Source organism: Planococcus citri, chromosome 3 (assembly GCF_950023065.1).
Source record: "Planococcus citri chromosome 3, ihPlaCitr1.1, whole genome shotgun sequence".
NCBI classification, from domain to species: Eukaryota; Metazoa; Arthropoda; class Insecta; order Hemiptera; family Pseudococcidae; genus Planococcus; species Planococcus citri.
This window is the reverse complement of record NC_088679.1, coordinates 74,176,435-74,201,828: the sequence shown is the minus strand read 5'-3', so window position 1 is coordinate 74,201,828 and position 25,394 is coordinate 74,176,435. Positions and strand designations below refer to the sequence as shown.

The following is a 25,394-nucleotide window of genomic DNA, read 5'->3' as shown; positions in this document are numbered from 1 at the left end:
TTTTAACTATAACCGAGAATTACTGCGATAGAGCGAAGTACTCGGCAGGGCTGCGAAGGCCGAAGGGTGGCAGAGGCGACCACCACGACCAGCCTGAAACGAGGAGAGTGAACACGAATATACCCGCCAAATGCGCAGGATTCAAGCTCATATTAAATTCTATTCACATTTTCCCTACAAATGTTTATAAGTGTTTAGTATAGACAAAGTGCTCGTACTCGGTGACTTCGTCGTCTCGATCTCTTCCTGCTTCGCGATACGTTTTTCGTGTTGAAAATTTCGCGATTCGAGGTATTTTTTCCCTCTTCGACGTTTTTTTCGATTGATGAGAGATTTTCTTTCTTTCAATCGTGGTGGCGATTTTTTTTCCTCATTTTTTGGACGATTTTTTAAAATCAAATTTTGAAGTGTTTCGTTCGAGATGTAAAATTTTTAATATTATTCGCTTTAATGTCGACGTGAAATTTTTTAATTAGTTTATTGTGTATGTGTGTGTTGGTTTAATTTTTTTTTTCATTTAATTGGTTCGATTATACTTTTTTTAAATTTCGAATTCGAGTTCGATTCATAATTTTGCGCGATTTTATTTTATGTAAATTTTTTGATTTTTTTTTCAAAGTTTCGTGTGTCGTTGTCGCGTGGATTTGCGAACGAATTTTGTATTATGAAATATCTACGATTAAGACATCTGCTGATCATTTGGCTTCACTTGAGATTCGCTTTTGGACAAGGTAAAAAGACAAAAATGACCCAATTTTAGGTTTTTTTTTTTTTCGTAAAGCTTCATTTTAATAATGAAAATGATCCAGCGTTTGTTATTTTTTCCTTTCATCGTAAGGACTCGGGTTAAAAATCCTGGCGGATTTATTTTTAAAGCATTATCTTTTATTTTTATTTAATTATGGTACAAAATCAAATGAAAAAAGTAAATAAATAAACTCGGAGCTATTTTTTTTTCTTTTTGGTGGAAAAGTACCTTCTGTTCCTCTGGTATATTGAAAAAGTAATACAAGTGTACATAGAACTTCTCATTATATAGAGCCAGCAATTTATTCGTTTTATTTATTTATTTTTTTTTTAGACATCGGAGCGTTTTTTTAATCTTTTATCCTCTTTCCGAAAATGTACGCGAATTGAGCTACTCGTCGTGGTATTTTGTTCGTCACATTTTTTATCTCAGCTCAAAGCCCCATAGAAGCGGTTCGCGAGTGGGTATTGTACGAGTATTTTTCTTCCACCAGAGATAAAATACTTCTTACTTTGTTGCGCATAATCTCGAATGAAAAATTAAGCATCCGGAACAATTCAATTTTGAGATTTTATTAAGGGTTGATAGCGTTCGGTGACGATGGCCCTGGGTCGTCGACGTGTCACTGAGAAAGGGTAAGCAAGCATCCCACACATACACACAGGATGATGGCATAGTGAGAGAGAGAAGAGTTTCATTACTCGATAATGAGTATCATTAGTCTACATATAGACGATATATGGCTCGGCTTCATTATGTGGAAAAATTACGTCGTACTATGTAGGGGTTAATGGACGAGAATTTCTTAATTACTGTGTAAAGGTATCGCGTTATACTATATATTGTCGAATACCGAATTCCTGCCCCCCTGCCCCTGCCCCCTGCCTCCCTCTTGTGCTTGATATGGTATGTAATGTACACCCTGCGTATGGTGGATGGTGGATGGTGAGCATATAAGAGTGATCTGCTGCGTGGCTTACGAGTAATTGTCTTATATACTCGTATACCATCGTTTTGTGTGGATTCGCAGAATGGGGTGTTTTTTAATTAGTTCGAGGTGCTGGATTCTGCGAGAGCTTGGTCGACGATGCTTACTTAATGGTGATCTTGTGAAAGGGTACATATAATGATTTTTTTTTACTCGTGTGAAATCGGTCGAGAAATTAACCAGGACGAGGAATTCAGGATATGGTTTGATGTGATGATGGTGATTGGTGATGAATGGTAAAGGGGTCAAAAAATGTGCAGGAGTGGGAAAAATTTATGTTTATTTATGGTAATCGAAAAAATTAGAGGTTTAATTTTGGGCACGAGAGAATGAAAAAAATGAAATTTATGATCTCGGTGGAGTTCGGTATTTGAAAATTTTTTCCACGTTAGGATTTTTTTGGAGGGGAAAGGGGGGTTCAAGTGGTCTTCTGAAGTCAACGAGAACTCCCGAACTTGACAAAAAATAAATTTCAAAGCTTTTTTTAAATGGTTTGAACGTGATAATGCGGAAGTGATAAAAACATTGAGAGGCTACAGGTGAACAAAAAAAAAAAAGAAAATAGTAAAAAAATGAAATTTGAAAAATTTTCCAATTTTTTAAACATTTTAGCTCTTGTCGAAGGTAGAGTGTTTTAACGTTGATCTAAAAAATTGAAATTTTTTCTACGTCTTGTTGAGGTTAGTTGAAAGTTGTGTTTTTGGGTCCTCTTTCTATGAACAAAATCATTTTCCCCAAAACTGTTTGGTTTTTGAATAAATCAGTTTTTTGTGTTTCCTGAAAACTTGAAAAAGTGGACTTGGTCCCTTTCTATATTCTCAACAATTAAATTTTAGTTCCTAATTCATTGATTTTTTTTTCCAAAGTTAGACAAGTACACATAAAAAAATCAATAGATTGGTTTACAAGTTTTTAAGAATCTGACATAATGTCAAAAAGTCAGCAGGTTATTTTCTCGTTTTCAAAAGTCAACCTCACGCCAATTGATTGTTTTTTTTCCGAGTTTCTAAAAATCTGTGGGATAATGAATATTTTTTTTCCAAGTTTTCAAAAGTCAGTGTCTCTAAAAGTCGATCGATAGAAAAAAAATACCCCAACATGACAAATTTTGAGCAATGGATTTTAATTTTAGATTTTTTGAGCATTTTTGAAGTATGTAAGTTAAATTTGTAAAAATTGTCTGTAAAATTTTATCTTCTAAATTTTTTTCATTTTCATATATATGTATTTTTTCAAAATGACTTGCAAACGAAAAATTTTATATCCACCCCAAAAAACAGCATTTCATTTCTCTTTTTTAAAAGAACTTTGAAAGCTCACGAGGAATAATTTTCACACCACGAAAAAATTGGATCAAAATAAGACAAATTTTCAGAAAGAGAGGGACATTTTTGAAAAATCCATGTTGGAATTTTTGAAATTTCGGTTGAAGGATGAGTAAAGTTTATGTGCATATAAAAAACTCACAAACATAACAATTCTATGCAACATCAAAGTTTGGTTTCCCGAGAGAAAAAAATTTAATTCGTACGTAGAAAATATGCTTACCTATTGGTGAATTTTTTATTTTTGGAGTTTTATTTTTAATATACGAGGTGATTTTTTGATTTTTTTCGTCAAAGCATAGGGGATTATTAGGTTTTTGGAAGCGCTATTGATCTCGTTTTTCCCTTCAAATTCCAACAAATTTTTAACATACTCGTACTTGAGCTTTGCTCTCAAACTTCTGTTTTATCCAATTTTTAAAATTCATAAACATTACAATTTTATTGAATTTGTACAATTTTCAAAATCTTCAGTTTTTCACCAATTTTTTTTCAATTTCAAAATTTGTAAATTATAATTTTTCGAAATCGAAGATCCTCGTGACATTTGAGTTTTGACTCCACTTTGTTCAAATTTTGTCGTGATGTGCAAATTTTCTCTTGTAAGCTTTCAAAGTTTTCAAAAAAAGAGAATATGAAATGTTTTTTTTTTTTTAATTTTTTCTTCGTGGATCCTGAAAAAATTGAGAAAACTTTCAAGTGATGAAATCGACGAACAGTAAATCTGTCGTAAGAAATAAATTGTTTTTTGGAAATTAATTTTTTTTTTCAGAAGGAGTGATGAGGAGTCAAATTAAAGTTTTTTTTTTCTAATTTGACTGTTTTTTGTTTTGTTTTTCTTTTTAAATTCACAAGTCAATTTTTAAAAGCATATAATCTTGAGTGACATTTATCAGTCCATCTATCGATGTAAAGGGTTATGTACCATTGTCATCTGCATAGAAGAATTTAAAAATCCTGAAAAAATCAAAAATTACGCTGGTGACTTCAAAATGATCGATCAAAGTTTTCGAGTTTTTCTCTTCTGATTGAAAAAAAATTACACTCATCGAGGTATATCTGGCTCGAAATTACCCCAATCGTTGATGACGAGTGAACTTAGAAGTCAATTATTAGTTGAAGCATATGTTTCCAAAACGCACCAAGTCAATTTTCAAAGATTCTGAAGTTTCAAGGCCATCTAGCATAAGACGTTGCAGCCCAAAATGGCTGATTTTTTGATATGTTGTGCCCAAAAGTCTTGGCTACAACATATCAAAAAATCAGCCAATTTGGGCCATTTCTACGTTTCTAAATTGTACTAAGTACCATGAATTTCTTATCAATATTTTTTTGGACTTGGTGCGTTTTGGAAACATATTATCCTTCAGTTAATTTCTACGCAATTTAGAAAAATTTCGAGAATGCTGAAGGAAACAAAAATCGCTCTGGAGGCTCCAAAATTATTTGGAAGTGATGAAATTTGGTTAGGAGGATTGAACTGATTTTCATTATTTTCACTAGCTGAAATAAGTAAGTACTAAGTATATTAAAAAAAGACTAATTTCAAGAAAATTGCATTTTTTGATTTTCCAAAATTCGCAAAAATTTGAAAAATAAATTTGCCCACCTGAAAGTTTATTTTTTTTCTTCAAAAATTGCATTTCCGTTCAAATTTGAGGCTGACACTTTGAGTGGTTCCTTTTTCAGATCAATCGTCTTCATTGCTTATGAAGTCAGGGTGTCAGGAGGTGCTGCTCTCTTTGATGCACACCTTCTACTATTACACAAGACTCCTACAGGATAGCTAGCATGAATGAAAGGATGAAAAGGAGCCGTACACAGGTTTTACGGATTAACCACAGAGTACACATTAATGGTTGATAAAATCCTGATTTATTTTATCAACCTGCCGTTCGTGTATTTTTATATAACAGAGAATCTTTTCAAAACTGTAAAATCTAAGAATTCGCTGGAGGCTCCAGAATAGCTCAAAACCCCGACTAATTTGTTGAAAGAGGTTTTAAACAGGTTCGAACCAAAATCTCAGCCCTTTTTGAGTCGGATCAAATAGAATTGTGATTTTTTTTTTTCATGAAAAATTGATAGAATTGTGATTTTTTTTCATGAAAAATTGACCAGAGAAAATTGGAAAATTGATCAGAAAATGGATGAAGATGACCTCTGGCACTTTTTTTGATTTTGCTTCGAATCAGGTTCAATCATTTTTCTATACCAGCGAGAAGATACCTTCCTCTCATAATGAGTATTTTTTTTCTATTTTTCCCTCGCCAATTACTTCAACTTCATCAAAATAATTGAAATAGAAGGTAGGTAAACTTTCGTAGGGATTATTTTTTTTCTACAAGAGGTGAAAAATCTTAATTTCTCATATCCTAGACATTTTTCAGAGTGAAATTTGGAAAATTTTTGTCATATAGAGCGTTGATGAAGATAAGCTCTTTTTTTTCTTTTTTTTGATTAAGTAGGAGTATATTATTATTTTTTTAAAACTTCGACTCTGCTTTGTTCTGACTGATATTTCAATCTGTGTTCCAATGTATGTAACTGCAGACGCTAAAAGCCTAGATGTTGGGCGTCTTTAAATAAATATTTTCAGTTCAGTTCAGTTAAACTCAAAGTGTAAGATATATTATTTCCTTTTTGATTTTTTTTGAAGTTTCTGTGAAAAAGAGAGGATAATATAGCTTGAAAAAATTCAAAAGTTGAAAAAAAAACACCATAGGTAAATTGTCGATATTCAATTTTTTTCAAATTTTCATGGGGGGGGGGGGTGTTTATAATTGCATGATTATATTACACACGTCGTCGTGTGAGTGTTTATGTATATTGTATATCAAGTTGGTTATTGAATCAACTCATTAAAAAGAAATTTCGAGAATTGAAAATTGTGTTGATAGCTCGAAAAATCTCCAAAATATGATCCACTTTTGTTGGAGAGTGGAGAGAAAGTGCCTTCCTAAAAAAAAAACAATTGCGATCTCGTGTGCCTAATAAAAAAGACTATACCTTATTTTTTCAATGTTACAAAAATTCACGAGAAATTTGGGAATTTGTTAAAAGAAAATGCTCAAGAGAGAGGTGATCGGTGGGAAAAGAAAAGACCTAGGTACTCGTATTTCGACGCTAGAAATTTTTTATCGTACTTAATTTGTTGTGCACTTGGTCAAAAAATTCTTCATTATTATCGGCAGTTTCGAGAAAACCACCACCGATGACTTTTCATTTTACGAAATTGTTCTTTCTATATGTCGAGGTATGGCAAAAGTACAATTTTTTAGACATATTACTCGAACTGATTCCATTCCAGTACGTCTATACGAGTACTTGTTAACCGGAAAATTTATGTTTATTAAAAAAAATTCCCCACTGTAAACTCGAGAGTAATTCATCCTGTCGAAAATTTTCTCGCAATTTTCGCCAATTTCTCGTATGTTTTTTTTACTCTTTATCCATTTCCTAGAGAAAGAAAAGACAGAGCACGTACAAGTTGAAAAATTTCGTCTTCTGCCTTCTTTCAAAAAAAAAAACATAAGAAAAAAAAATACCGGCTTCATGGCGAAAATTCACCTCTTTCTCTTGTGTCGGCTGGTTCGCCTTGTAAGCAATTTTTTTTCCAACGTAAGACAAATATCCTTCAGGTTGTTCGCTTTGTGTTGAAAGAAACTCGCGGTCTCGTTCGTCGCCCCCTCAACCTTTCGAAATAGATTGGTTTTTCTTAACTAGCGACGAATTTGCATATTTTAATAAAATATTACAGAAAAGAGTAAATGGTTTACATTTCAGCGATGAATTATTATCAAGGTAAATTCTTCCTTTCTTTTTTTTTTCTATTTTAGGTACTTTTAATCATTTTACTCCTCGGTAGCGCATGTTTTACGTCTACTGCGAGAATTTACGTGTATGCTAAAGTATGAACCCGAAATGCAACGATGGTAAAACGCTGCTGGATGGTCGTCACATCTGCTCTGTTTCTTCTTCTCGGTGTAGTATAAAAGATACGATACGATGGAGGAATAGGGCAAACCTCGCGTGTATTTTTATACGATTAATCAAAATTAAAATGTATCGAAGGTTTCATACTTTGTACGTAGCTACGTACGTTATACCGAACGAATATGTACGTAATTTGTCACCTAGACAGAGTGTGTGGTATATTGAGTACGAGTCTGAGCAGCTCACACAGCTCACAACAACGTGCGATGTAGTGTCATTTGGCAACAGCATCAGCATCAGCATAATATATAAAAGTGCACGAAGAGCGTATGTATTTATTTGTATACTGTACAGTGTACATCCCGATTCTTCATATAACCTGATAAACCATCATCTGGTGTAGCATTATGGCAGCGGTTGTCACATAATTTATAAGCTACGCGACATATACTTCGAGAAACATGTCATATAACGCGAAGGATTTCGAGGTATTTTTTTTTCTTCTTCTTCATCTATTTCTATTTCTTTCTTCCTTATATACTTACCTATAGGTAGGTAGGTAGGTACTAGGTATAGGTATATACGGAAGACGAAATATCGTAAACCAATTTACAACGCGATAGACGTAAAGATATATATAAAAAAAATGAAGACGGAGAAAAAACTATCCAAATACTACGAAAAATACTTGTACGATGAATTCTCTCTTCTAGCAGAAGTTTTTGATTACTCTTTTTGGTTACTTTTGCTGCCGTTGTTGTTGTTGTTGTTTTCGTCTTCGACGTCGTAGTTCGGCCTGCGAATATGGTGTATACAGGGTGTCCTGTGTAAAGGTGATGTATTTTCATTGGTTACACGTAGGCAAGTTGTCTCGAGTTCGAGAGTAGATATTTGCATAGCCCCTGAATCGAGAAAAAATTGGGCTGGAATAAAAAAATATGGTATTTTTTTCGATGTTGTTCGGATGGAGCCATGATAATCAGTGACCAGCAAAATGAAAAAAAAATTAAAATTCAGGTACCACGAACAACTTTGATTCCGAAGGTCTCAAAAGCAGAGCATCCTTGTAAAAAATAGGTAAATCCCTTCAAGTAATGACAAAGGGTATTCCAGGGTAAAATAGGTGAAATGCCCATGTCCTTGGATTTTTGAAATTTTTATGAAACATTGTTGGGTGCCTTCAACAAAAATGTTGGAGCCAAAAACAATTTCCTCACCCCACCCCCTTGGCCACAATGGCAAAAAAACGTCGAGTTTTGAATAAAAAAATATGTTGAATTCATCCATTGAGGAGACATGAGTCTAGCAACGTGAATTTTTTCAGAATTTTTTGGCCCTCTTGGGGGGAGATATATTGACAAAAGAAAATTTAAAACCGCTGTATCTCCGAACCTAATTCCGGTACACATTTTTTTTTTCTTTCAAAATATTTGGTATTTTTTTCAAATTTTTTCTCCAGGTGGGTCATCTTCAAAAACTCAAAAAACACTCAAAAATGTATTTTTTGTGTCACAGCACCACCAAAAAAAGCGATAATTCCAGTGACATAATTCTGCGAGTTTGCATGGAGACCTCCAAAAACAAACACAAAATCAAGCAACTTCTGGAAAACCCAATTTTTGGGTCATAGGCATCCCCTCTCCCAATTTTGGGGCGAAAGAAGGTTGACAATATGGGTATGGTTATCATATGAATCGATTTCGCTAAACACGAACATGAAGTTGAATTTGCAGTTGGATCCTCCTAAGATTCACATTGGAGGAGGAGGATGCCCAAAAATCAAACAACACTTTCAGGCAGAATTTTAAATTTTCAGCTCAAAATACGTATTTCAAAAATTGAGCTCCATAAAGAATAAAAATCACCTGGAAAATTGTATGTTTTACAATTTTGTATCCCTCCATTTTTCTCGTAGAGTCGATAGTTTTTCGCATTAATCAATTTTTCGGTCTCGTACTCGTAAGATGAAAAAAGGTTCAAATTGACTTCATGACTCTAAATACTTAATCAGTCTCAAGTTGAACTTTTGAACTTCAGCTTACGTCAGAATATCTCAAAAACAGAGTCTCTTGAAAAAACGTTATCTTTTTCAAATAAGGTCAAATTTTATGCTCTATCATATACCCCATTTTATTCTTAAAAGTTCGTATTTTCCCCAAAAATTAATTTTCTTGCCTGATGAATGGAAAAACATCAAAATAACCTCAAACAGTCGTTTCGAGTTGGACTTATAAACTTTAGCTCAGAATTTCTCGAAAACGGTCCCTTCCAGTAGAGAATGAATCACCTTGACTGATGAATAATTTTACGCTCTGTACTCATTTTTTTCCTTAAATTTTTTTCGAAGGGTCCTCAATTTTCCTAAAATTAATTTTTCAAACTGATCAAGTAATTGACGAAAATTCAATTTGATCACAAACAGTCCTGTATTCACAAGAAAAAAAGTTTGAGACGAATGAAAAGGTAATTTAGAGAATCTCACAGAGAACTGAGTTTCTAAAAAATATATAAGTACATACTAGGTCGTTTTTGGAGGAAAATTTTGAGCTCTATAATTTTGGTTCTTTCAGTTTTCTTATTGGACCCTTGATTTTTCTCAAAATCAACTTTGCGTGTTGATTCGTCGTTTTTTGGGAAAGGAAGGGAAGGGAAGGGGAGGGGAGGGGAGTAGAGGGGAGGGGGCTCAGTTTTCGGTTCAGAATATTTCAAAAGTATAGCCTGTTGGAACAGAATAAATCACTCTGACTTTCATAGTTTTTCATCTCGTAGAAATCTAACTACTCCTCCCCCCTTCCTTTCAAAAAACGACGAATTAACACAAAACGTCAATTTGGAGAAATCAAAGAGTCCAGCAGACAAACTAAAAGAATCAAAATTTTCCGCCAGAAACGTGTGATTATTTTTTTAAGAAATTATATTTTTGGGATACTTATTTTGATAAAATAGAATCTCAGTTTTCTGAGAGATTCTTTGATTTTTTCATTTGTTTCAAATTTATTTTATTGAAAAAATGATGAGAAAATCAAATAAATACTTACCTAACTTTGAATTGAATATTTCAGAAAGTTGATTTTTTTTTTTGAAGAAAATATTTTTTATAGATATTTTGTGTCCTTTAAAATCTTAAGCTCTGTTCGACTTTGAATTTTTTTTTCATTGTTATTCATTCTACAACGCGATTCTGGAAGAAAAAAGAAGAAAGTGAGGAGGAGAGGATTCGAATCCTATGTTTTCTCCAGATTTTTCAATTTTGTTCAAAGAGTCCACAGATATTTTGAAAGGTGTGAAAATAATCAACGAAAAATGACTCCTTTGAATACATTTTTGGCATGTGATTCTTTTAGAAAAAGAATAGACGATTCAAAATTGCTCAAAAATTCATTCGTCGGCCTCGTGTGACGACTCAAATTGTACAAGCTCTGATTTTGATGTTTATTTCGATCTGCACTCAACTTCGAGCCCAAATTGAGTTGATGAGTCGAAGGATTTCTCACTTTCTCATTAGAGCGAATTTCCAAGAAGTACTTAATCTTCAAGAGATGAGTCTTTTCAGAGTTTTGCATCTTTAGAAAAGTTATTATTTCTTTTTCAAGAAACATAAAAATGATAATTCATGAAAAATTTTCACGATTTCCCAAAAAATTATCAAAATGATCAATTTTTGAACTCAAGGTGTCTGGCAAAGGATTAAAGTTGTAAAAAAGTAGTGAATTTGGTCAACATTTCTTTAAAAAGAGAAAAAAAAGAAATCAAGGTCACGTTTCGATGCTAAAAAGAGTTTCAAAAAATATTCATTTGTGAAAAAGTGCACATTTCTTTTAATGCATTGGTATCACTGTCCAAGTTCGTAACGATTTCAAATAATTTTTATTTTTAGAATTCTGAATTGAAGGAAGGATGTTGGCTTTTGAAAAAAAAATTGCAATTCACATTTTCGAAAAAATAGGTAGATACATAAAATACACTCGAAAAAATGTTTTGAAGAGGGAGGGGGAAGGGTGCTGTAAAGAGTTATTTTAATCTGATAACTGACAAGATTAATGAGAAAGATTTTTCTGATTTTGAATTTTCATGCACTGCAATTTTTTTTTTAAAACGACGCCAGAAAATTTTCAGTTTGTTCAACGTTTTTTTTCCATTCAATGAGAAATGTGATGGGAAAAATTGTAAAAATGTATTTCTAAGAAATTTTGATTTGAAATTAAATGATCAAATTGATTTAAAATCTATAATCAGATAAGTATCCCCATGACACATAAGGACTGAATTCAATTGTATTAATTTTAGCAAATTTTGAAAATTCCAACTTGGCCCATGAATGACTTCAAAATGTAATCCAATCGAGTTGGAAAGCTAACGTTTGAATGTGCATTTTATTGTCAAACTTCCAAACCGATGAAGGCGAGTTTGAGTCGTTCTGGAGCCTTCGCCAAATTTCTGAATTCTCTGTACATATTGAAAAATTCCTTCAAGGTGATTCAAATAAAATTTTAACTCGTTATACAAATTTGGATTTATTGTATTTGATGGCCCCTTTCAATTTTTTCAAAATCTCTTTCCATCAGTACATCGTTTTGTGTGACCCTTCGCAATCCGCCAAGTAAGACAATGATCGTTAACATACCTAATTTTGAGGTTAAGCAGATATCCAAACACGAGCTCGAGATATATTGCCTATCTTACTAATAAAAGTAGATTATACCTTTAGACATAGGACACCCTGTATATATCTAGTACCAATATACCGCATGCTAACCGAAAATTGATTTCTGCCAATGATGTGATACGTGGTACGTCGCTTTATTTAATCTAAAATAAATATACTCGCACGCAGACGTACACATATGTAGTGTACATACATATCTATAGAGTAGAGTAGAGGTACAGGGAAGCGAGTATATTCTGTGTGACATCATTTCCTCACATATTCTCTCTCTCTCATTCTCTTTCCATCGTTCGTCATCAGCACAGCTATAGGTCCTTTCAAAAAAAAAAAAAAAAAAAAAAAAAATACACATATATATCGAAACAAGTTATTTTTCAGAAATGTCAAAATACCATTCGTTAAATATTTTATGAGTTCGGTTTAGATAGTGACTACGGATAGACGTGCGTTCTGTTGCTCGCGTGTATGTGTTGTTACCTTTATAGAGCGTTTTGTTGCGTGTAGTTTAGTGCAGTGACTGCCTATTAAGGCACTTTTCAACATGGCAAACTCGCCAGGTGGAGTTAGTTACTCTGCCATGGCAAAAATGGACAGTTTCCCAAAAAAAGATCAAGCGATTGTTTTCCCAATTATAGAAGACCTAGAAAATGAAGATTATGCTCTCGCTCTGAGTGAAGTAGTCGATCCAAAGTGTATCCTGTTTCTTTCTCGTCGATCAAAGGGTCGAATGTGCGTAGTTCTCGATAGCCTCAAGACTGTAGATCAATTTATGGAAAAGTATGCTGAAATAAAAATCAAAAATTGTCCTCGTTCTGAAGATCGTATAATCTCAGCCAGACGTTTAGTTAACCCACTGAAGCAACTTACGATATCAAATGTATGCCCTTTCATCCCACACTCCACGCTAGAACGAGAGATAACAGTACAGACTGGTTTACCTTTACGATCTCCTATTGAATTTATCAAGGCTGGTTTTACTAGTACAAAATTATCTCACGTATGCAGTTTTCGGCGTGCTGTTCTCTATGATCCAACTGATATTGATTTGAAAAACGTTCCTGACTCGATTGTTATCAATTATGATGACGAAGAGCATCGTATATTTCTATCAACGGATGTAAACATGAAGTGTTTCCTATGTAAAAAGTCCGGGCATCCGGCAAAAAAATGTCCCAATAGAGCTTTAATTGAAAGACAGTCGAGTAATGTGATAAAAAATGACGTTGTGAAAGATAATGTTTCTACTGAGGAGAATAATCTTGAAAATGATATTGCTCCAACTGTGCAAGACATTCAACAAGCAGCTACTCAAAAAAGAACAGCTCCACCTATATCCACCTATACATCATCAAACAGCAATCAAACTGAGGGTAAACCTAAGAGAAAGAAAAAACCTAAGACTAAGGAATCACAAGTAGCAATGTTATCATCAATTGAGCTTGAAGACTTACGTGAAAATGTTGAAGCTGACCCACAGTTTGAGTCAAACCCAGTCATAAGCAGAGATGCATTTATTGAGATGATAGTAAATCTTCGTACCAGTAATGATAAGTTAGAATATGCCAAAAAATATACAAATCAACTCACTGAATTATCTTCACTGATTGAAAACATAAAACCTCTCGTAAATTCAAATGCAAAAAGAACGTTGACGTGCTTCCAGAAAATACTGAACAGTGAAGATTCATCAGACGAATCTTCCTCTGACTCATACGAGAATGCAGAATCTGACGCCAAAATGCAATAACAAATATCCTTCAAATATGCCAGAAACTATTATATCGTGGAATATCAACAGTGTAAAAAACAAATATCCAGAATTGCAAATCCTACTTCAAGATTCTTCACCTTTGGTCTTCTGCCTGCAAGAGACTAAATTAAGCAACACAGATAACTTTGTTATTAGAAATTATACAATCTACCGTAAAGAAATAAATGTGCCTGGAAATTTAAAGGGCGGTGTGTTGGTTGCTGTCCGTAACTCAAACCACTCGAAGATAATCAATTTACAAACGCCTATTCAATCTATTGCAACTCAAGTTTATTTGGAAAATGAAACCTATCTAACAGTTTGCTCAATTTATCTTCATCACAATGATACTGTTACTCTTGATGTGTTAGAACAAATAGCATCTCAATTACCTGCTCCTTATATTATAACTGGCGACTTCAATGCTCATAATCCTATTTGGGGATCTGCAAAACTTGATGCAAGAGGCCATGTTATTGAACAGTACCTACTTAGAAATGCAGACTGCCTATTAAATACAGGAGATGCTACCAGATTCAACTCATTCAATGGCTCTTTCTCAGCTATAGATCTATCAATATGTCATTCTTCTGTAGCCCACTTATTATCTTGGAACGTAGCTGAAAGTGCTTATCAGAGTGATCACTTCCCTCAAATGATTACTATGCACATAAACACCTGCCTACCTACTAAACTCTCACCAGCATGGAAAATTCACAAGGCAGATTGGGATTTATACCAAGATACACTCAATTTATATGATCTGCCTCACTCAGAAGATGTTAACATAGAATGCACCCAACTTACTGAACACATCATCCACACATCTCGACAATGTATTCCCATGACTAGTAGAGTTCCGAAGAAAAAATGTGTTCCATGGTGGAATGAAAACTGTGCAAATATAATCAAGCATAAAAATCGTTCATTTGCTTTTTATAAAAAGTACCCTACTTCAGAAAATTTACTAGCCTACAAAAAAGCAAGAGCACTTGCAAGAAGAATTATCAGAGAGTGTAAACGAAATACATGGTACTCTTTTCTGACATCTATTAACAGCAACACTCCAGCAAGAGCTTTCTGGCATAAGATCCGAAAAATATCCGGAAAAGGAAGTCACCTCCAGATAAATGCCATGAAAACCAACTGTGGAAAAATTGAGCATTCATCAGCAGCAATTGTTGAAATTCTAGCTAAAAGTTTTTCTGAAAACACCTCTTCAAGGAAGCTCCCTGCTCAGTTCTCCTCTCAACAATGTACAGGCAGTTATAACTTTGATACTGGTGTGTCACAAGAAGCCTACAATGCTCCTTTCACAATGTCAGAACTAAAAAGAGCATTAAAATATACAAAAAATTCAGCTCCAGGTCCTGACTTAGTACACATTCAAATGTTGAAAAACATGGATTATGAAAACCTGACTCAAGTGCTGAAGTTATACAACAACATCTGGAAAACTCACTGCATTCCTAACTCCTGGAAGGAGGCCATTGTTATACCAATCTTAAAGCCTGGAAAAACTCCTCAAGAGCCAAACAACTATCGTCCAATAGCTCTTACCAGTGTGCTGTGTAAAACAATGGAAAAAATGGTCACTCAACGTCTGATGAATTATTTAGAAGCTAACAACAAGATAGACCCCAATCAAAGTGGTTTTCGTAAAAATCATTCAACTATTGATCAGCTCATTAAACTTCAGCAAGAAATACTGGATGGATTCACCCAAAAGCAGTACATTGTCTGTGTTTTCTTTGATTTTGAAAAGGCATTTGATCGTATATCAAAAAAACCAATAATGAAAGCTTTGCATGCCTTGAATCTAAACGGAAATTTACCATTATTTGCTGAGGACTTTCTACAGAACAGAACTTTCAAAGTCAGGCTAAATGGTCATCTGTCTACCAGCCATGTGCAGGAAATAGGTACTCCACAAGGTGCTGTTATAAGCCCTCCTCTGTTCCTAGCTACATTGCATGATATACAAACACAAATAAAAAAACCAGTATCCTACTCACTGTTTGCTGATGACCTAGCTATATACATTCGGAGCTCATCTCTAGCCTACATCGAAAAAATACTGCAGAAAACCATAAATGATCTTGAGAAATGGGCCAGTAGTAAAGGTTTGCGCTTTTCTCCAGAAAAAACTATGCTGATCAATTTCCATCGAAAGCAGAACCTTCCTCCCCCTGTCAACATCACATTATATGGTCAACAAATTCAAAATGTAACAACCCACAAGTTTCTTGGGCTGCACTTCGATCGGCAGTTGAACTGGAAAATCCACATTCAGAATACAAAGAAAAAAAGCACAATTTCTCTGAATATACTCAAAAAAGTTGGTGGCACAAAATGGGGAGCTGATCGAAAATCTATGCTACGTATTTATTCAAGTCATGTGCAGTCTATCTTCGATTATGGATCAATAGTATACAACACTGCATCGAAAACTGATTTGAAAAAACTAAATTCAGTGCAAAATCAAGCACTTCGACTCTGCTCAGGAGCTTTTTGTACCAGCCCAATAACTAAGCTATTTGAAGAGACTGGAATACTCCCGCTATCACAGAGAAGAGATCAGCTTATGTTAAAGTGGTACCTGAAAGTTAAAAATTCTCCAAGTCATCCTAACTTCTACCAAATGTTCTATTCTCCACTGGAAGAAAAGTACACTACTTATCGCCCCATTGGCTGCCGATGTAGAGATCTACTGGTTAATCTACACATCAATCATAATGACATAAATGCCATAAAAAACCAAGTGCATCAAATGAAGCTCTGTTCTAATTCAAAAATCACATCATATAGAAAAAGCAGGAGAGAAGAAGTAGTGTTAACCAGATTACGAATTGGGCATACAGCTTACACCCATTCTCCTCTTTTCAAAAACAAGCAACTGGAACAATGTGACCCTTGTGGAGTGCCGATCACCATCATGCACTTAATAAACCAATGTAGCAAATATGAGAATGACAGAGAGCAGACCCTAGGAGAGCTTACCTACGAAGATGTGTACAAAGATGATGAAGATATTTGTCAAGCATTTTTCACTTTTTTGAAACATACTGGAATCTATGACCTTCTTTAAAACTTTATTTTTTCAATGTTATTTTATTTTTTACTTGTTATGCTATTTGTGCTTGATTCGTTTGTTTGTTTATTTGCCTTGTTAATTTATTGCCTGATGGTCCATATAGTATAGTGTAATGTATTGTGGACGCAAAAAAGCCTATGATGCTGAAGCGTCCTTAAATAAATTATTTCATTCATTCATTCAAATATTTTATTCTTAGAAATTCTTATGCCCTTGTATAGAGGCAGGCAGTGTGTTCTCTCAATATATATATTTTTTTTTCGTGAAAAGGAAGAGAACTAAACGCGAATACGTTAAAGATGATTCGAAGCTGCTTCATCGTCGAATAACGTATGCTGCGGACTTTTCCAAAAGTATTAGGAAGAAAGCGAGCGAAAAAAAAAGTTTGACCGATACTTTAGATTCGATAAGAATAAAGTTTTTCATTTTTCCATCTCTATATTTTTGAACGACGACGATGGTGGTGAAGCTGTGTAGTAGATAGATGAAGTAGGTGTATGTGTACCATAGTATACCTAAGCTACGTGAAAATAATATATCTATACATGCTAGAAACCTATTATTTTCTCGAATACTGGGCTTCGCACGCAGCAAAAAGCAGTCTACTGTACAGTACATGTACCTCTCTGTCTCATGCTCTACCCTGCCTAAGCTTCTATACGTAATACTACGTGGTACAGGCCTTTAGCGAGTTGTTCGACATTTCGTGTCTAAGGATCAATTAAACAACGCTACTCTCCAGGCAGTCCCAAAGCTATAGAATTTTTACAAGTTCGGAGTTTCGATGCCAAATGGCATGTTTTTCTCTGCGATGGGATGCTTTTGCTTGTGTTCGAAGTCGAGGTGCTTCGATATGTTCACGCTCGAGGGGTATAGAGTGAAAAATACTATATTTTTTTGGTCCGAGATGTTGGCGTAGGTATCGGTTGAAAGGAGGATTCGCGTGTGATATTTGCGAGGACTTTGGCCACATTCATCAGAGCGTTTTTTTTCTTCTTAAGAAGTCGAACGTGTAAACGGTGTAAAGGTAAAAGGATAGACGAATTTGATAATTTTCTATTGGCTTTCGGTCTAAGTAGAAATGTTTTTCAACGTTGAGGATTTGAAACAAGTCGATTGTGTTGTGTTAACATTTTCAGTATGGTTTTGGGCTTAACTCCAAGTCTCGTGTTTTTCGTCTGCTTGAAGTGGCATTCTTCGATTTGAACGAAACCAGACTAGATCGAAAGATGATGTTCTAAGATCCCCGTGACCAAAATTTCAAGAGTTGAACTTTTTTTCGGATTTTTGGTTAATTTTTGTTTAAAAAATTAAAAAAAACTGCTTCAAGGGGAATTTTTGAAAAATCCCAATTTGGTCCTTTTCTGGAGCATCCAGCAACTTTCAATTTTCTCCAGAAATTTTCAAATCGTTCTGGAGCGGATAAAAATGAGCTTTAGTGTTTATACCTTTTGGTCAGTGCTTATTGGGCACACTGTCGATCATTTCAAGTGGTTGCCGCGAAATTCCAGGGGAGCCAGTTCAAAAGCAAATTTTTGACCAATTTGTAAATTCCAAGAAAGTGATAAAAATTGAATTTTCCAGAAAGGGATGTAAAGGGGGCTTTTAATAAATCGCTGAAAAAGCACATTTTTGGTATTTCGAAAAATCGCCGAAAAATCGAAAAACTGAGCAAAGCAGCTGAGATTTTGATTATGGGGAGGGGGGGGGGGTTAATACATCTTGAACTCAACAAATTGTGATATTTGAAAAAAAGATTAAATTTGATCGAGTGATCACTCATTTTGGAAATTGAGGATTTTCCTCAGATTTCCTCCAGAACATTATGTTGATTTCCAAGTATAAATTTACAAAGACAGACGGAAACAAAAAGCAAAGTTTATAGAAAGTTGTAAGATTTCATCAGTTAGAAATTTTTTAAATTATTTGTCTCAATTTTTTTTATAAAATCTGCAAAGGAAAAATTGAATGCTCAAAAATTGGTACAAAATTTCAAACCATTTTTTTCAAAATTTTCGGCTACTCAGGACAAGAGAAAATTTCCACATCCCAATAAAATTGGAATAAAATAGGGTAAATAACGCTGGAGTTTTCAATTTTGATCAAGTATTATTATGTACCTAATTGACAAATGAATTTCAAAAAAAAGATCGATAAAAAATGGAATTTTTGAAAATTTTTCAAAGATTGATCAAATTTTTATGTTTGTAAATTTTAAAAAAATCATTCTTTGAATAAGATAGAAAAAAATTCATGCAAAGATGAAAAACGTAAATATTTTGAAATTTACTCTTAGGTAAGTACCTAGTTGAAATTTCTTTTTGGAATTTGAAGGAGAAATTAAGGTGTAAGTTTCTCATTTCAATAAAAGAATGAAGAAATAATTGGATTTGGAAAAAAAAATTCCAACGAGAAGTTATGAATAAGATCGAAGTCATTTAAAATGACAATTTTTTCTCTTTAGAAATTCTGATACTGCATAGCATCAATTTTATAATTCAACCGGATTCCCTGAAAATCTGAAATAAAATTCGATCAAAATCAGAAACATCGATATTTAATCCTATTTCATTTCAGTTTTGTTAACATAAGAATTTTTCCTCGGGAACTGTCAAAGTTGTTGAAGAAAAGAAATTAAATTTAAAATTTTGCGTTTTAAAGCATCAAATTTTTCTTTGGATGGCGGGTCTTATGGAAAAATTGAGCCAAATAATCAAAACAATTTTCAGCTGATGAAATTTTGCAGCAAATTGTAAAATCCTCAATTTTCAAAATGAGTAATTTGAATTCGATTTTTCCCCCAAATATCACTCTATATTTTAGGCGAATTTTTAAAAATTCAAAAACGACCAATTTTTAAATTTAAACGAAGAAAAATTGAAAGATTTTCCAAATATACCTAGGTATATCAAAAAATCGATGTCTCGCGTTGAATTTTTCGATTTTTGATGAATTTTTGAAAATTTGAACTGTCTAAGTACTTACTAATTTCCATAAGAGAGATCAAAACGTGGTATAGAAAAGTGAAATTTGGTTTATAACCCCCTCATGGTCTTCCGAATCAACTGATGATGCTTTTGAGCCATTTTGGAGCCTTCGGAAGGTTTTTAAATTGCTCAGTTGAGGGATTTGTCATAAAAAGGGTTACAATAAGATTCAACAACTTTTTAGGACTGAAGAAATCCAAAAATCAGCTGAAGGCCCTAAAGGGACTCAAAATTCTCATCGATTCATTTGAAAAATTGAAAATGAGATATAAACCAAATAAGTACATAATATACCTAATTAGAGTTTTTTATCTCAATTTTACCAAATTTTGATTCTTTTGTGGTAATTAAGCTAAATCTGAATTTTCTCAAATGTTCATCAAAAAGTTAAAAATCAAATTCAATAGGTACTTAGGTATGTATCTAAAATTGTTTGATTTGGTAGTTAATTTTTGTAATGCCTATCTTCTGATTTTTTTCTTCGATTGATCCAAGAAAATATCTGCTGACTGGTGTGCCTCTTGCATGAGGGAGGAAGACGAGGTAGCAAAAAATTGCCCACAGCGAAAAATATTTAATCAAGACCCTAATTTTGACGTCAAAGAAAATGATAATAGCTACATTAATTTCATTAATATTCACTCTCACAATCAGTCGAATTCTCAACTTTGGAAAAAAACCACACATCCTGTATGTATTTCTACTCTTTTGAATACCATTCATATGGAATTTTCAGACATCACATTAATCTTCGGATCAAAAAATAAGTCTGAAAAACCACCACATCATACAGCTCAGCCACCAACCACACGATGCAATAAAAGAATAAAGATCATATAGCCACCACCAACTCGACAATAATAGAAATTACCTTCATGCTCAGTCACGATATTTATCATACTCTTCGCGGGTATGTCATACCCTACACGTTGGTAATTTTGTACAAACGCGAACAACACACGCTTAGGGGCACTTATTAATCCGCGTAGCCTATCCTATACCGTACTATACGGTTCGAGCTACACGAGTATAGAGTACCTACATATAAAATAAAGAACATAGAGAGACGGAGCTTTGTCACCTATTGACAAAGCAATTAACACGATACTATAGCCGGACGATTTGTGGCTGACTCTATATACGCCATAATATAGACAAAGATAACCGGCTAAAGTGGATTCGTGCATTCGACCAATTGTTATCACGCATACGTAATTGAAACACCACTGCCACCACACAAACGACGACGTGACTCTTTTTACACACCTCTATAAATTGTGATGACTATACCATACTGTACTATAGTGTATACTGCAGTATATAGCATAGTTATCCCATACTTACTGTATTGTACAGTACGAGCTGGTAGAGAACGAATACGACGACTTTGAGCACGAGTGAAACTGATATTTACCCTTTGGCGTGGGTCTTGTATATAGCATTTAATTCGATTTAACTGGTGGTGGTGGTAATGGTGGAAGTGGCAGTGTCCGATTAATCGCGAGGGTTACCTATACCCTTTTGGAGCACGTGTGCGGACAATGAGTGATGCAGAAAGGGTTTCCTACATATATGGAATGCAACGTTTTCTAAGAGGATCATCTCGCGATATTTTATTCAGGGACTGGGCACCTGTCAATTTGAAAAATCAAGCTGAAAAATAGCAAGGAATAAAGTAAAGGAAGTTTTACCAAATTGACCAAGAAAGCTGAAATTTGGGATATGCTCTATTTTCAACATGCCAAATCTATTGGAAACGGTTTCAAACCGTTTTGAGCAGCTCTGGAGCCTCCAGCAGATTTTTATACCTCGATATTTCCACAAAATTTCATCAAATGGAGTTGGAAAGCCAAAATTCATTCTGCAAACTAATTTCAATTCACTACGAAGTCGACTGCAGGTGGATTTCAAGTCGTTTTGGAGCCTCCAGCGACTTTTTGAAAGTTACTGGAGCCTCCAGAAGATTTTTGAAACTTGAAATTTTCCAAAATGTCACCAAATATGAATAGAAAGTTGGAATTCATTCTGCAAACTAATTTCAATACGCTACAAAGTCGACTGCTGGTGGATTTCAAGTCGTTTTGGAGCCTCCAGCGACTTTTTGAAAGTTACTGGAGCCTCCATAAGATTTTTGAAACTTGAAATTTTCCAAAATGTCACCAAATATAAATAGAAAGTTGAAATTCATTCTGCAAACTAATTTCAATACGCTACAAAGTCGACTGCTGGTGGATTTCGAGTCGTTTTGGAGCCTCCAGCGACTTTTTGAAAGTTACTGGAGCCTCCAGAAGATTTTTGAAACTTGAAATTTTCCAAAATGTCACCAAATATAAATAGAAAGTTGAAATTCATTCTGCAAACTAATTTCAATACGCTACAAAGTCGACTGCTGGTGGATTTCAAGTCGTTTTGGAGCTTCCAGCGACTTTTTGAAAATTACTGGAGCTTCCAGTAGATTTTTGAAACTTGAAATTTTCCAAAATGTCATCAAACGTAAATAGAAAGTTGAAATTCATTCTGCAAACTAATTTCAATACGCTACAAAGTCGACTGCTGGTGGATTTCGAGTCGTTTTGGAGCCTCCAGTGACTTTTTAAAAGTTACTGGAGCCTCCAGTGACTTTTTGAAAGTTACTGGAGCCTCCAGAAGATTTTTGAAACTTGAAATTTTCCAAAATGTCATCAAATGTAAATAGAAAGTTGAAATTCATTCTGCAAACTAATTTCAATACGCTACAAAGTCGACTGCTGGTGGATTTCGAGTCGTTTTGGAGCCTCCAGCGACTTTTTGAAAGTTACTGGAGCCTCCAGAAGATTTTTGAAACTTGAAATTTTCCAAAATGTCATCAAATGTAAATGGAAAGTTGAAATTCATTCTGCAAACTAATTTCAATACGCTACGAAGTTGACTGCTGGTGGATTTCAAGTCGTTTGGGAGCCTCCAGCGACTTTTTGAAAATTACTAGTGCTTCCAGTAGATTTTTGAAACTTGAAATTTTCCAAAATGTCATCAAATGTAAATAGAAAGTTGAAATTCATTCTGCAAACTAATTTCAATACGCTACGAAGTCAACTGCTGGTGGGTTTAAAGTCGTTTGGGAGCCTCCAGCGATTTTTTGAAAATTACTGGTGCTTCCAGTAGATTTTTGAAACTTGAAATTTTCCAAAATGTCATCAAATGTAAATAGAAAGTTGAAATTCATTCTGCAAACTAATTTCAATACGCTACGAAGTCAACTGCTGGTGGGTTTAAAGTCGTTTGGGAGCCTCCAGCGATTTTTTGAAAATTACTGGTGCTTCCAGTAGATTTTTGAAACTTGAAATTTTCCAAAATGTCATCAAATGTAAATAGAAAGTTGAAATTCATTCTGCAAACTAATTTCAATACGCTACGAAGTCAACTGCTGGTGGGTTTAAAGTCGTTTTGGAGCCTCCAGCGAGTTTTTGAAAGGTTGTGTGGCGTTTTTTTGGAAAATTGAAATTTCCAAAAAGTAGCTGGAAGCTTCAAAATTTTTTGAAACCACCATGCAGTCGACTTCATATCGTATTGAAATTAGTTTGTAAAATAAATTTTGCCTTTTCATCTCAATTTGATGAAATTTTGTGGGAATTTCGAGTTTGAAAAATCTGCTGGAGGCTCCAGAACTGCTCAAAACGGTTTGAAACAGCTTCCAATCGATTTGGAATGTCGAAAGTAGGGTATAACTCAAGTTTCAGTTTACTTGGTCAATTTTATGAAATTTTGATTCTTTCCTTCATTTTTGGCCTTTTGATTTTTAAAAATTCACCAAAAATCGAAAAAGGCATTTTAGCACTTGAAATTTCGACATGTGATACATTTTTGCCTGATCTTTCGATCTATCTTTGTACGGTTTAAAAAATTTCGTGCAAGTCCTATGTTGCAACGATGATAAACGAGGGGGGAGTTTTGCGATACATAGATCCTTATGCGGTCTCCCCGACTACCTATATGTTGGTATATCGAATTTTAGCTTTCTAACTCAATTATGTAGATGCAGCTTTGATTTTTTTTTTACCTTCGAGTTCCAATTTTTAATAATTTTTGATTTTAAAAATAAATCTATCGAGAATGTTACTTTTAAAAAAGGAGTTTTGAGTAACTGGTAAAAAATTTGTTTTTATTGTTCAAATGACCATCGTGTTAACTACATTTTTTATCGTTCAATTAGTTATAGATTTCCCATTTTTATAAGTTCTTCTTTTCTTTTTTCCCCACAATTTCAAAAATGTACGTGGCACTAATTCATTTCTGAATTTTACGTAATCCCTCCTCCATCCTACCTTACCTTACTTTCATTTGACCTTTTTCGGCAATCTTACTCGAACAAAGTTTAAACCGAGTAAAAATAACACAACTTTGGAGAATATTCGTTTAAAAATACAATCTTTGAAATACATCTGCTCGTAGGCAGTTTTGCCCCCTTCCGCCGGCTCAACTTCCATCCCTCCGCAGCAGTTTGAAAATCGAAATGTACACGAAGAGGTAACAACCGCAGATTACCGAATACTCGGTGTACGTATAACAAAATTTCAAGATAAGGCAACTTTTGCGATCGTATCGAATAATTAAGAATGGAAATCTGATTTGAAAAATTTAATTACACGAGGAGGATACTGTGCAAAAACACAGCTACCCAGACCCAGTAGTAGTTGTAAAGAAAAACACGAATTGTAAAAACACATTGGCGTATACGATTATCTCTCGTCGCTCTGGCCAAAATGTACGCAATACGAACGAACCTAAAGGCTGATGGGAAAGGAAAAACTTGCTGCGGAGAAGAAAAATATAGTAATAAGCATTCCGAAAAAGCTCGTATAATAAGCCAAAGAATATTTCCTTTCGTCTAAATGAAAATGTACGAACATCATTATAGTAGTAGTAGCATTACCGTTCAACTATTACGATAATATTTTCCCTTTCTTTTTTTCCCGTTTCGGCGCTACGCTGTGTTTTTTTTAATCGTAAAAAAATATGTTATAAAAGGTCGTCTTGGTAAAAGTCAGGGGAGAAAAAAAAAACTACCAGAAGGGGAGTGAATGAAAGCAGTGTAGGTATACGTACACAATACAAACGCCCGTTATACATCTACGTACATATACGTGTGTTTTCACGTCGCGAAAATAAAACGTTTTTTTATGGATGAAAATAAGGGGTAGGTAGATGAGAGGGCAAGAGGGTATGTGGTATGTATACGTACGCATAAAGTAAACATATCATTAAAAATATTTCACTTTCCAAATTCACTTTTCCGTTTGAAATGCTCACGGGCGCAAAGGTAAAGGGCAAGGGACACGCAGAAAAAGTTAATTCAATCTTTCGACGGGATTGTTTATTTTTTCTCCCTATGTGTTGGTTTATTTTTAAATACGCCTAAAAGAAAAAAAAAGCCACTTCCATAAAAATCAAAGCGTAAAATTTTAATCTTTTGAAGTATTTTTATGCGCCTTTCTCTCTCCGTATTCCATTTAATACACTACCTACTCTACCTAGATACCTAGTTTTTGTGTATTTAAAATTTAAACGAAAAAAAAAACACCAAGCCGAGTAGGAATGAAAATAAAGCGAGAAAGAAAAATTTAATTAAAAATAAAATTTACATTTTTATACGGTTATTGTAAAAATAAAAGTTTTTTAATCCGATCATATCGTTTTGGGAATCGGTCACGTTGTATTCGCAAACTATCGAATATACCTACTATTCGAGTTTACGTATACGTCAAGTATTACGTATACTTTCGCTGTGTACTCGTTAAAATACGCGTATAACTGCCCCTGCGGCGTGATAAAAATCTTTACGGGTACTGGATGGGTAGGGGGATATGTACAGGGTGTCCTGAAGTAATGGAATGTTTTTTTTTTCGGGAGGAAATTTTTGAATC

At 34.2% G+C, this 25,394-nt stretch overlaps 1 protein-coding gene across 1 annotated transcript in view; it reads left to right on the top strand.

The window, feature by feature from the left end:
- Positions 1-203: 203 nt before the first annotated feature.
- Positions 204-25,394, top strand: part of LOC135839115 (uncharacterized) — a 65,406-nt gene continuing 40,215 nt past the window's right edge. The window contains exon 1 of the mRNA XM_065354992.1: positions 204-731. Coding sequence (XP_065211064.1) covers positions 665-731 — 67 coding nt within the window. The 5' untranslated portion in view covers positions 204-664. The remainder of the gene's footprint in view (positions 732-25,394) is intronic.